The sequence below is a fragment of the Heptranchias perlo genome, chromosome 10, assembly GCF_035084215.1.
Source record: "Heptranchias perlo isolate sHepPer1 chromosome 10, sHepPer1.hap1, whole genome shotgun sequence".
Taxonomy (NCBI): domain Eukaryota; kingdom Metazoa; phylum Chordata; class Chondrichthyes; order Hexanchiformes; family Hexanchidae; genus Heptranchias; species Heptranchias perlo.
In genome coordinates this window covers 48,692,030-48,704,954 of record NC_090334.1, presented here as the reverse complement: position 1 = coordinate 48,704,954, position 12,925 = coordinate 48,692,030, and the positions used below count along the sequence as shown (strand labels likewise).

Sequence of the window (12,925 nt, the reverse complement as noted above, 5' to 3'; positions counted from 1 at the left end):
TGCTCCCCTCTAATCCTTCTAACAATTATTTTAAATCTATGCCTCCTTATTGACCCTGCAGTTAGGGGAAATAGGCCCTTCCTATCCACTCTATCTAGGCCCCTCATAATTTTATATACCTCAATTAAATCTCTCCTCAGCTTCCTCTGTTCCAAAGAAAACAACCCCAGCGTATCCAGTCTTTCCCCATAGCTCAAATTCTCCAGTCCTGGCAACATCCTCGTAAATCTCCTTTGTACCCTCTCTAATGCAATCACATCTTTCCTGTAATGAGGTGACCAGAACTGTACGCAGTACTCGAGCTGTGGCCTAACTAGTGTTTTATAAAGTTCTAGCATAACCTCCTAGCTCTTTTATTCTATGCCTCGGCTAATAAAGGAAAGTACCCCGTATGCCGCCTTAACCACCTTATTTACCGTCCTGCTACCGTCAGGGATCTGTGGACATGCACTCCAAGGTCCCTTTGTTCCTCTACACCTTTCAGTATCCTCCCATTTATTGTGTTTTCCCTTGCCTTGTTTGCCCTCCCCAAATGCATTACCTCACACTTCTCCAGATTGAACTCCATTTGCTATTTTTCTGCCCACCTGACCAGCCCATTGATACCTTCCTGCAGTTTACAGCTTTCCTCCTCACTATCAACTACACGGCCAATTTTTGTATCATCTGCAAATTTCTTAATCATGCCCCCTTTTAAGTTTAAATCATTGATATATATACCACAAAAAGCAAGAGGCTTAGTACTGAGCCCTGTGGAACCCCACTGGAAACAGCCTTCTAGTCACAAAAACACCCATCGACCATTACCCTTTGCTTCCTGCCACTGAGCCAATTTTGGCTCCAACTTGCCGCGCTCCCTTGGATCCCATGGGCTTTTACTTTTCTGACCAGCCTGCCATGTGGGACCTTGTCAAAAGCCTTGGTAAAATCCATGTGGACTACATCAAAGGCACTACCGTCATCAACCCTCCTTGTCACATCCTCAAAAAATTCAATCAAGTTAGTCAGACACGACCTTCCCTTAACAAATCCATGCTGACGGCCCTTGATTAATCCATACCTTTCTAAATGACATTAGAATTGTTTTCAATAATTTGCCCACCACTGAGGTTAGACTGACTGGCCCATAATTACTCGGTCTATTCCTTTCTCCCTTTTTAAACAACGATACACCGTTAACAGTCCTCCAGTCCTCTGGCATCACGCCTGTAGCCAGGGAGGATTGGAAAATGATGGTCAGAGTCTCCTCTATTTCCTCCCTTGCTTCTCTCAACAGCCTGGGATACATTTCATCCAGGCCTGGCAATTTATCTACTTTCAAAGATGCTAAACCCTTTAATACTTCCTCTCTCACTATGTTTATCTCAGCCTATATTTCAAACTCCTCCTTAACTACAATGTCTGCATTGTCCCCCTCCTTTGTGAAGACAGACGTAAAGAATTCATTAAGAACCATACCGACGTCTTGCGTCTCCCCACGTAGGTTACCTTTTTGGACTCTAATAGGCCCTACTCTTTCCTTAGTTAGCCTCTTGCTCTTAATGTATTTCTAAAACATCTTTGGGTTTTCCTTGATTTTACTTGCCAATAATTTTTCATACCCTATCTTTGCTTTCCTAATTTCCTTTTTAATTTCACCCCTGCACTTTCTATACTCCTCTAGGCTTTCTGCAGTATTAGGCTCTCGGTATCTGATATAAGCTTCCCTTTTCTACCTTATCCTACCTTGTATGCTCCTTGACATCCATGGGGCTCTAGATTTGGGAGTCCCACCCTTTATCTTTGTGAGAACATATTTGCTCTGAACCCTCACTATCTCCTTCTTGAATGCCTCCCACTGCTCTGACACTGATTTACTTTCAAGTAGCTGTTTCCAGTCCACTTTTGCTAAATCACTTCTCCGCTTAGTAAAATTGGCCTTTCCCCAATTGAAAACTTTTACTCCTGTTCTATCTTTGTCCTTTTCCATTACTATGCTAAATCTAACTGAATTATGATCACTACCACCAAAATGCTCTCCCACTGATATTCCTTCCACCTGCCCAGCTTCATTCCCAAAAACAAAGTCCAGAACTTCCCCCTTTCTTGTTGGGCTTGCTACGTACTGGCTAAAAAAGTTCTCCTGAATGCATTTTAAGAATTCTGCACCCTCTATACCTTTTACACTGGTTCTATCCCAGTTAAGATTAGGGTAGTTGAAATCCCCTATTAGTGCCCTATTGTTTTTGAACTTCTCAGAAATTTGCCTACATATTTGTCCTTCTATCTCCCTCTGACTGTTTGGGGGTCTATAGTACACTCCCAGTTCTTCAGCTCAACCCAATCGGTCACACCAACCCCGTTCTGATCTCGTACCTCTCTACAAGGTGTGACCGAGGTCTGGAGTGAACTGTCCAGATTCTCCTCCCCCTCCCTTACGTGTCAGTGTGTCCAACTCGCACTCTCGCTCAATGACTCTGAGCCGGAGAGATTCGAGGCGGAGACATCTACTGCAGATGTGTTTGCTTGGGACATTCACGAAGTCCACAAACTCCCACATACTACAGTCCAGACACACAACCTGCTCTGCCATATCTTAGTCTATATTTATTGATAGATAATTACATTTTAGTCTGTTTTTTGTTTTTTTTTGCTTTTTTTTTCAAATTTAGCACCTCTTTCCCCCTCACCAAATTCTTAAGTTCCCACTTGGTTCATGATCCACTCTCTACGCAAAGTATTGTTGCTCGATGCCCCAAACTCAGCCAGCGTGATCGAACAGACCGTGACAAGTCCCCATTCTGGGAAAGTCCCAGGACTTGAAAGCTACCTTGACAAATTTTACAAGGCTTTAATCTCCACGCTCACCCCTTTCCTGCTGAAACTCCTCCACCATGTGCTCGTCACAGACGCCTTCCCAGAAAGCATCCAGGCAATCACGCTAATATGTAACAAAGGTAAGCCCCCACCTAACCCTCTTCATACATACCAATATCAGTCCTCAATACTGACTACAAATTATTGTCCGAGATCTTGACTTCCAGTTTGAGTGCACTTGGTCCATGTAGATCAAATGGGCTTTATCCAAGATTTCTTTGAAGGGTTACACCAGCTAGTTATTCAGTGTAATTCACCACTGCAGTAGTACCAATATTCCTGCCCTGGTAGTCTTCCTGGACACCAAAAAGGAATTAAGCCAAGAGAAGTGGAAATTCCTCCACAAGACACTCTAGAGAATGTCCTTTAACAATATATTCAGGGGGTAAATTTAAAATCCTGTATTCACACTTGGCCTTGAGCCCCCAGAATTCCCCCTCCACCGAAAGACTATCCTGTCTTCTCATTGCTCTGGCTGCAGAGCCCCGGCAAACTTTATTAAGGCAAATCTGGATCTCCACGGACTACAAGCCAGAGGGACTGTGCAGAAAATCTCCCTGTATGCCGATGACATGTTACAGTATGTAACTAATTACCCAACATCTTTCAAAACATCAATGAATTTGGTACAAATTCAAGTACTCCAACAGAGGGCATGCCCCTCCTGCAGGATTTCCTCGTACACATATGTGAGTCCTACCTCTTTGCACGATCAGGAAATAGCTTTAGATTTCTGTGCATGTTACACCAAAACACACCATCCTGTAAAACAGAGATCCTATTCCCTACTCTTTTTCCCCCTCCTTCCAAGGTCCCACAAACAACAATCAGGTAATGACCAGATAATCTGTGTTTAGTGATGTGAATTTTTCGCTGGTTGTACGTAGTATCTTTTGCTGCTAAGGGACTCTAGGCAGTTGATTTTAGACATAATAAAATTTACTTTCCTTTATCTGACCATTGAGCCTCCAGTTGAACTTAGTATCATGTGACCAAAGGGTAGCATTATGAATCTCATCTGCATTCAACCAAGTCCGGTAGTTCAGGTTAATGGTCACAGTTAATGCTGTTTATTGTTCATTCATTTTAAAGGAATTTGTCAATAGCTTTATTTCTTTCTTCCAAAGTTGTGGAAAATCTTTATTTCTATGAAACAAAATTACTCTGTGGGCAAGTCACTATCAGAGAATTCTAATCCTGAAATCTGAGCTGTTACCTTACAACTAGTACTGATTTTAAATATTTGATTTATTTTGTACAGATTGACTGACGCACACTTTTTTCCCTCATGTCTGCTACATAGGACATTGTACAAGCTGACCTCCAGTTTCTGGACGACACTATGGCCTCCTGTTCAGACCTGGACACAATTAGAACACTGCCAGAAGTTACTGCTGTGCCTGAAAATGGCACCAAGACACTAATCCAGACCAGGGTACAAGAAAAATATATAGTAGTTACTAGATTTGAAAACTTATGTGCTTTTTATATATATTTTAAATTTAAGACTCTTGTGCCAAGCAATAATATTTTAAGTTGTGTTTTATTTGATGTATTTGATGTTTGCCCATGGAACATTGTTGCACAAGATTTTGAAATGTTTTATTTTAAATGTGATTCATTATAGTTCTCATCTAGGATGTAAGAATTTTGCCATCTATCTTGAGAGAGATCATGTGGTGGCTGTCAGAGTGCTCCTGTACTTGCAATCCCTGGTATTCATTCAAGTCTGCTATAGATTCTTTTACCGATTTCCCCTAGGATTTTTGCTTGTGCCTGGTGGGAGTAAATCCCTTATTGGGTAGTTGGGAGGGGCTGGGTGATGCTCTGTCTGTCCCTTTGTGCCCTGGTCTGCTCATCTGGCTGCAGGGTATGCAAGACTCTGGTTCATCAGGATGTCTACTGGGGTTAGCAGATCCCAGTTATCAACTCCCACTTGTGTCATAGGGTCTGGGACCCTTGCACATATTCCATTTATAGCCCTTGTCTTTCTCCACAGAGTAACATTGTGCATAGGTTTGTCTGCGATGGATCAAATCAAGCACATATGTAGATATATCAAGGTAACCACTGGAAGGGTCCACAGCAATAAGTTGCTTGTAGTGTGGCTTCCTATATTCAGTATCTCTATTACTAAAGTGTGACCTCTCCTCCCTCAATCTGAGTGAGATGTTATTTGTTGCTGTGGGTGGTGGTAAGTCCTCTGTCAGATGGGGCTTGTTGGAGCTTTAGGTTGCCAAGTAAGGGGGCAACAGTATAGAGATGTATACACCACTGGGGGGAGAGGTCAGGGGTAGGATGCCCTTTGCCTCTTATCAACTGGTAAATTGGTTGCTATTGTGCCCCCCCTCACTCATGACTATCTTTTACCCTTCTGATTGAGTTGTTGAGTGCTCTTCCCCTCCTTTTTCTCCCTGTTCCAACCTCCTTCTCCTCCTACCTGTGGACAACCAGTAACGTTATGTTCAATATAGGCCATCATCTATTAATTGACCTAGTGCTTCAGTGATGGTGTGATCTTTGCGTTGTTAACTCTTTGCTCTGGAATGTGGGAGCATTTATGAAGGTTTGAGGGTCTTTCCAGCACTTCACTGTTCGGGTCTTCAACTGATTCTGTTGTTTGTAGGTTACTGGAGGTGTCTTATATATAGATAGACTAGCATTATCATCTGGAAAGAAGGTGAGGGAGAGAGGAGTCTTTGGCCTGCGGTGGTGAGCGCGGGTATGTTTATCTTGTTTAGGAAGAACCTATCTATGCTTTCCCCTCTGTACTCTCTACTTTTTTTTTAATAAAGAGGGTAACTTATTTACCTGGTTATCCCATGGAATAACCTGCAATTTGCCATCATTAGGACCTGTTTTATTTTGTGCTTTGATATTCTAAGTGGAGAACTAAATGCCTAGACTATATCGGACTCGTACCTTAGTATACACTGGTTAGGCCACAGCTGGAGTACTGTGTGCAGTTCTGGTCGCCACACTACAGGAAGGATGTGATCGCTTCGGAGAGGGTGCAGAGGAGATTCACCAGGATGTTACCAGGGCTGGAGCGCTTCAGCTATGAAGAGAGACTGGGAAGATTGGGTTTGTTTTCCTTGGAGCAGAGGAGGCTGAGGGGGGACATGATTGAGGTGTACAAAATTATGAGGGGCACAGATAGGATGGATACTAAGGAGCTTTTTCCCTTCGTTGAGGGTTCTATAACAAGGGGACATAGATTCAAGGTAAAAGGCGGGAGGTTTAGAGGGGATTTGAGAAAGAACTTTTTCACCCAGAGGGTGGTTGGAGTCTGGAACTCACTGCCTGAAAGGGTTGTGGAGGCAGGAACCCTCACAACATTCAAGAAGCATTTGGATGAGCACTTGAAATGCCATAGCATACAAGGCTACGGACCAAATGCTGGAATATGGGATTAGAGTAGACAGGGCTTGATGGCCGGCGCGGACACGATGGGCCGAAGGGCCTCTATCCGTGCTGTATAATTCTATGACTCTATGACTCTAATATAATTGCCATCAATCAAGACATGATAATTAAATATTCAAACATAAATACTCTATATACCCCCAACATGGAAAATCAGTGAAAGCTAACAACTTTTTTTTAAAAAGCTGACAACTCAAAAGCAGTCTTCGGTATAAGCTGATTATACTTAAAAGTGCAGTGAGACATGAGCTTGTAACTTGAGCTGTAGGTATATAGAATATTATTTCACTCATATTGGAGAGAAAAAAAAACTGAAATACAAGAAATCTTGAAGGATAGGCAAATGCTGAAGGCACAAAATTTCTTTTCTGGAGGTGAGGGAGCGGGAGGCACACCAGAGAAAACAGCCCAGCCTCTTCAGTCTTTCCTGATAGTTGTACCTTCTCAGTTCTGGTATCATCCTTGTAAATGTCTTTTGCACTTTCTCCAGTGCTTCTATATCTTTTTTGTAATATGGAGACCAGAACCAGAATATGATGTCAAGATTGCAAACAGTCTGGCTCAACCTGATACAGTGGCCGGGGAGGGGGATGGAATCTGTGGCAGTGAAACAGAGTTTGTGGCAGGGCTGAAGACAATGGCTTCGGACTTCCCAATATTTAACTGGAAGAAATTGCGGCTCATCCAAGACTGGATCTTGGACAAGCAATCTGACAACAGAGACAGTGGAGGGGTCAAGAAAGGTTTAAAAAAAAGAACTTGGATTTCTATAGCAACTTTCACAAGCTCAGGACACCCCAAGGTGCTTCACAGCCAATTAAGTACGATTAAAGTGAAGTAACTCTTATAATGTTAAGAAACGCAACAGCTAATTTGCTCACAGCCAGGTTCCATAAAGATCATTGAAATAAATGACCAGATAATCTGCTTTAGTGATGATGGTTGAGGGATAAATGGTGGCCAGATCACCAGAACACCCCTGCTCTCTTGCAAACAGTTTTCTTACATCCACCTAAAAGGGCAGATGGGGCCTCTGTCGAATGTCTTATCCAAAAGATAGCACCTCCAACAGTGCAGCACTGACGAGGGATATGGAGCAAAGGCGGGTGGATGGAGTTGAGGTACAGATCAGCCATGATCTAAATGAATGTCAGAATATGCTCGAGGGGCTGAATGGCCTACTTTTGTTCCTGTGTCAGATGGAGTGTCAACCTAGATTTTGTGTTCAGGTCTCTGAAAAGGGTTTGAACCCACAACCTGCTGACTGAGGTAAGAATGCTACAACTGAGCTAAGGCTGACACCTAGTGGAGAGGTAGAGCTGTGTGTCTTTAGCGTACTTGTGGAAGCTGACCTCTTGTCTGTGGATGATGTCACCAAGGGGCAAAATGTAGATGCAGAAGAGGAGGGGGCCAGGGATAAATAGGGACTTTAATGGTTGGCGCAGGAGAGAAGCCATTGTTGGAGATGCTGCGAGTACGATTGGACAGGTATTTTTAAAAACTCATTCTTGTGATGTGGGCAACGTTGACTAGCCAACATTTATTACCCATTCTCTACTTGCCCTGAGAAGGTGGTGGTGGGCCTTCTTGTACCACTGCAGTTCATGTGGGCAACCGAGTTGCTTGCTAGGCCACTTCAAAGCGTAGCTAAGAGTCAGCCATGTTGAAACTGAAGTCACATATAGACTAGACCTGGTAAGGATGGTAGGTTTCCTTCCCTAAAGGATATTAGTGAACCAGTTGCATTTTTACAGTGTCATGGTCACTTTAATGGTACCAGTTTTTGTTTTTATTTCCAGATTTAAAAAAAAACTGAATTCAAATTCTCAAAATGCCATGGTGGTATCTGAACTTGTGTTCTTTAGATTACTATTACTGGTCCAGAAATATAATCACTGCACAACCGTACCCTATGGTGTGAGAGGAACCAAGTGACGGTAGTCCCACTGAGCTGGACAGTAGTTTAATAAGATTGGGGTCAAGGGAGCGGGAGATGGGACTCATAGAAAAGATGAGCTCGGAGAGGACATGACTGAGGGAGAAAGCTTAAAAAAAATGCAGGGTTCAGGGCTAGGGCCAGGGAAAGCCTGAGAGAGAGAGAGAGAGAGAGATGTTGGCTTGCTGGGCAAATGGGAGGGAAGAGGAAAAGCAGTAGAGGCAGATGAGCAAATGGGCTCAATCTTGGTGACAAAGAAATCCATGCACTTGGAGATAAGAGTGGAGTGGGCAGCGGAGAGGGTTTTAAGGAGACGGTTGGTACTGGAGAAAAGAATCCAGGGGTGACTTTGGCTTTGCAAGATGATCCTGGAGTAGTGAACAGTTTTGGCAGAAGAGACTGAGACCCGATAGTACTTGATGTGGTCCAGCCAGATCTGGTGATGGATGGCTGAACCAGATATGCTCAAGTCTGTGCCCCTTAGAATAGAGGGAATGAAAATGAAGGCCATTCCAGGGAACAACTGGGTTGATGGAGAGATTAAAGGTTTAGCTGGGGATAAGTGCATCAAAGATGGAGGTGAGGCAGATCAGCAGCAGCACCAGTATTGTGATGATTGGAAGGTCAGAGGCTCGGCAGTTGGAAATTTAAAAATGTAGTTGTTAGAGACTTGGAAGGGGGCGGATACAGAAGGAAGTGGGGTTGGAACAGGATAGGGGGATGTGGGTGGTGGCCGATACAAGAAAATGATCGGAAATAGTTTCATCTTTATAAAGACCACTGGATCAGAGAGGCCACATGAGATAGCAAGGGGCTGCTATGAGTATGGGTAGGAGAATTTATATGGAGGGAGCAGTTTAGAGAGGACAAAATAACAGTGAATTCAGATGATAACGCAAGGGGAGCAGGGATAGAGATTGAAATCACCATTGCTCAGTGCTAAGGGAGGAAAGAAGGGAGGATTCTCAGAGAAACTTGGGGTAGGACTGGGGGGTTAATAGAGAACAAGGCTTTTAAAGGAGAGGCAAGAGATGGAACAACGTAAGGTGCTTGAAGGAGAAGAAGGTACCAGAGAAGTAGGAGGAGAGATCAAGGTGTGATTTTAGTGACGAGGGCTACACCGCCACTGTGGTGGTTTGGACAGGGCAGGTGTGGGAAAGTATAGCAGGTAGGGAAGCTTCAGTAAGGGGTCAAATGCCACCACCTGTGAGCCAAGTTTCAGGGAAAGCCATGATGTCAATGCAATTGTCCAGAATAAGGTTGTGCATAAAGAACTCTAGGTCAGCTAATGCATTTCTCACTGCTTAAGCTGCCAGCATGGGTTTTCAGACAGACTAGCTACAGGAACATCTAACTGTCTCCCTATCACTTAGTCAGTGCACTCAAGATAGATTTTGGATGACTATAATAACTAAAGAAGTGGATGTGCTGCTTACCCAATTTAAAGTGCTTTGTTCTGTGAACTTCCATCAAGAATATACTAAGTTTTCCGGAATTTAAGATATTCAAGACAGGCAGGCTGGAAATGCTTAGTTTTGGCAAGAATTATCTGAACATTCCTTCAATTTTGCTACCTCCAGAGAGGATATTATTTTTCATTTGAATTCTGTGGGATGACTTTACCCAAGCCCTCAAAGACTGACTATTCAGGCACTTTATTATCTGTTCCATTTTGATCCTTGGAGTTGGACTATTTGTGCTGTAGGACAACTCATGAATCATGGCTTCCATTGCCTCTAACTAATTTTAGCCACGGCAGAGGAGATTGAATCATGTTCTTTCCGGCTGCCTAAGAATTTAACACTTTCACCACGTTGTCAGGTCCACGTTATCCTGCGGAAACTTTTATTTCCTTTACTTTGAAATTTAAAGTTGACCGTTCAGGTTGTATGTTTCTGCCCTTTACAGGGAAGACATTAAAATATTTGTATGGGTTTAAACATGTATTAAACCAAAGGGTTTAAAGGTGGGTTTTAGGGGGAGCTGTTTAAAATTCTGTACTCATTGCAGAACATGCATCAAATTGCCTCCCAATAAGTGATTATATTAATTTAATTGACTGAAAATGTTGGTTCTGGTCATCACCTGAACCATTTAAATATGTATAACTTTAATTTAAAAAAAAATGTTGGTCTGTATTGGGAGAGGTGGTGGTAGCAATGGTAACACATTCAATCCCCAGACCACGCTTGGCTCTACTGGAGATAGCAAAAGGAAGTTCGGAACATTCCCCATTCAGTGGTGGTGGGGGGCGGAGGGAGGGGGCGAGAAGGGGAAATAGGGGAATTCAGCCATCTCCTGTTCTTTCATTCCACTCAACAGACATCCCTGAGCAATTTTAATAGAGACCTGGGAGTACATTGCCTGGTCATTTGCAGGTAGTGCATGAAATGGGGAGAAAATAAGAAGGGATTTATACCCTCGTATAGAGAAGAAACCACCTTATTCAGTTGATTTTCCCATCAATTATTTCACTGCTATATTGAACGTTCAGTGACCTGCATATCTTTTGCTAATCCATTTAAATGGACTAGGAACTGCATTCCTATAACATTGAACATGTCAGTTTGATTTCCTGTCCATCAATGTAGTATTTGGAGCACTAGGTGGTTGCACAACATGCTTCCTTTCCAGGTGGTAAGTTCTTGACTTTGGTATGTTGTATCAATGAGATGAGGCATCTCCCGGGAGGGAGGGAAGAAATTCCTGAACGAAGAAATCAATGAATGATTATTTTTTGGGGGGGGGGGCGCGAGAGGGAGAATTATCTCAATGAACATTTGTTTGAAGAATGAATTGTCATATCCAAAAGAGGTTAAAGTTCAACTTATAGTAAATGACAACATTTCAGTCCTGTATATTAAAGCTTCTGCTAAATTGTATCCATCTGCTTTTATTTTGTTTGATTACAGATCTCAGTAACCCCATCCCAAAGAATTAGTCGGAGTTTTACTCATCGACTGGAGACCGCATTTGTACAATGGCTACAGATGAATGGAAATAGAGTGCAAGCAGCCCCAAGGATAAAGAGGAACTCATTGTTTTTGTGATCCAAAAGTTAAAACATTCATATTTTGTATTTTTCCTCTAGTTCTTCACTAACACAGATTTTTTTCATAATGTTTATCTAAATTTTTAGCTTTTTATATGGTGAGATCGTTCTGCTTCGCATTTAAATTCGTTACACTGAGCATTTCAAATTTTATTTTGGAATTTAGTTACAGCTCAAATTTTAAAGCAAGTATAATTTAACAGATTGCCGATAATTTATATTTTTTTTTTAAATTTTGTTTTCATTCTCTTATGTGGGTGTCACTAGCAAAGCTATCTTTTATTGCCCATCCCCAGTTGCTCGGAGATGGTGGTGGTGGGCCGCCTTTTTGAACTGCAGAAGCAGTTTTATACTAGTAACTGGCTTACTAGGCCACATATGAGGGCAGCTAAGAGTCAGCCACGTTGGTGTGGGACTGGAGTCACAAATAGGCCAGTTTTCCTTTCCCTAAAGGACCAGTTGGGTTTTTATAACAATCCGACATCTTATGGTCACTTTTACTGATATTTATTTCCAGATTTTTTAAAAACTGAATTCAAATTCTCAAAACTGCCATGGTGGGATTTGAACTCTTGTTTGCAGAGTGATTAGTTCAGCCTCTGTATTCCTAGTCCAGTAACGTAACCAATATGCTACTGTACCCTGTTATGTTTTGGGGCTTCATTAAATATGTGACTACTCCACTGCAATTTTAATATGGAGATTGTAGATAATGTACTGCTACTTTGTTATCGATGCAAAGTGATTTTAGGTGCACATCAATGCAAAATTGACAGTATAACTCAGGAGAATACCCAGCACAATAAAGCTATGAGGTATGGGGCTCCCTCCGGGGAGAGGGGCGTCTCACGGGTTTGAGTTTGCACAGTGTGTGGTATAACTCCAGCCTTAATGGACCAAAGTGAGTTTCATTCTTTTATCGATGTCAACTTTTTGTAGCTGCTTCAAAATAGAGTACTTGCAGTTATTTGCTACATTTTGGTTTTTACTGCTATGTTAATAAAACTTTGTAATCATAATGATTACCATGTAAAGTCACTTGGTGCAATAGAAATAAAATCAAGAATGTTGATCTAGTGTGTTTCTATGTGTGATATATAAGTTCCTCAACTATAGCTATTGTTGGATTACACATAATTTCTTGCCGATATGATAAACATCTCAATTTTGATGTAATAGTTACACAATGCATACAGTTACTTTTCTGAGATTATATTGTTTATGTAGGTCGCTGGATTAGTTTTGAGTCTACCAATATTGATTTAAATTCTGCTTCTACTTAAACACATCAGCAGTACTCAGACATCATGCTGTCCTCAGATTTGTAAACATTGACTGATTGATTTCTATGCTAGGATTTGAAATAAAAACTTGAATTTTTTGTATAAACACCTTGAATCATTTCTACACTTGCCGTTTCCATGTGTGTAATCTATCCATTTTGCTATAATATTTGTACTTTTCAAATTTCCAGGATAATGCTTGACACGTGCACATAATTTACAAGTTGTGAACAGGTGGCAACACTATAGCTTTGAGTAGGTAAAACAGCTCTGCACATCTGTACTAAAATACTTAAATAAAGTCCTCCTCACTAACATCTGGGTACTTGTGCCAAAAGTGGGAGAGCTGTCCTACAGACTAGTCAAGCAACA

At 42.0% G+C, this 12,925-nt stretch overlaps 1 protein-coding gene across 7 annotated transcripts in view; it reads left to right on the top strand.

The window, feature by feature from the left end:
• LOC137326512 (uncharacterized) overlaps positions 1-12,661 on the top strand; it is a 57,705-nt gene extending 45,044 nt beyond the window's left edge. For all 7 annotated transcript variants that reach the window (XM_067991663.1, XM_067991665.1, XM_067991660.1 and 4 more), the window contains 2 exons: positions 4,160-4,291; positions 11,131-12,661. In XM_067991663.1, the coding sequence (XP_067847764.1) occupies positions 4,160-4,291; positions 11,131-11,268 (270 nt within the window). In that variant the 3' untranslated portion in view covers positions 11,269-12,661. The remainder of the gene's footprint in view (positions 1-4,159; positions 4,292-11,130) is intronic.
• Positions 12,662-12,925: the final 264 nt, after the last annotated feature.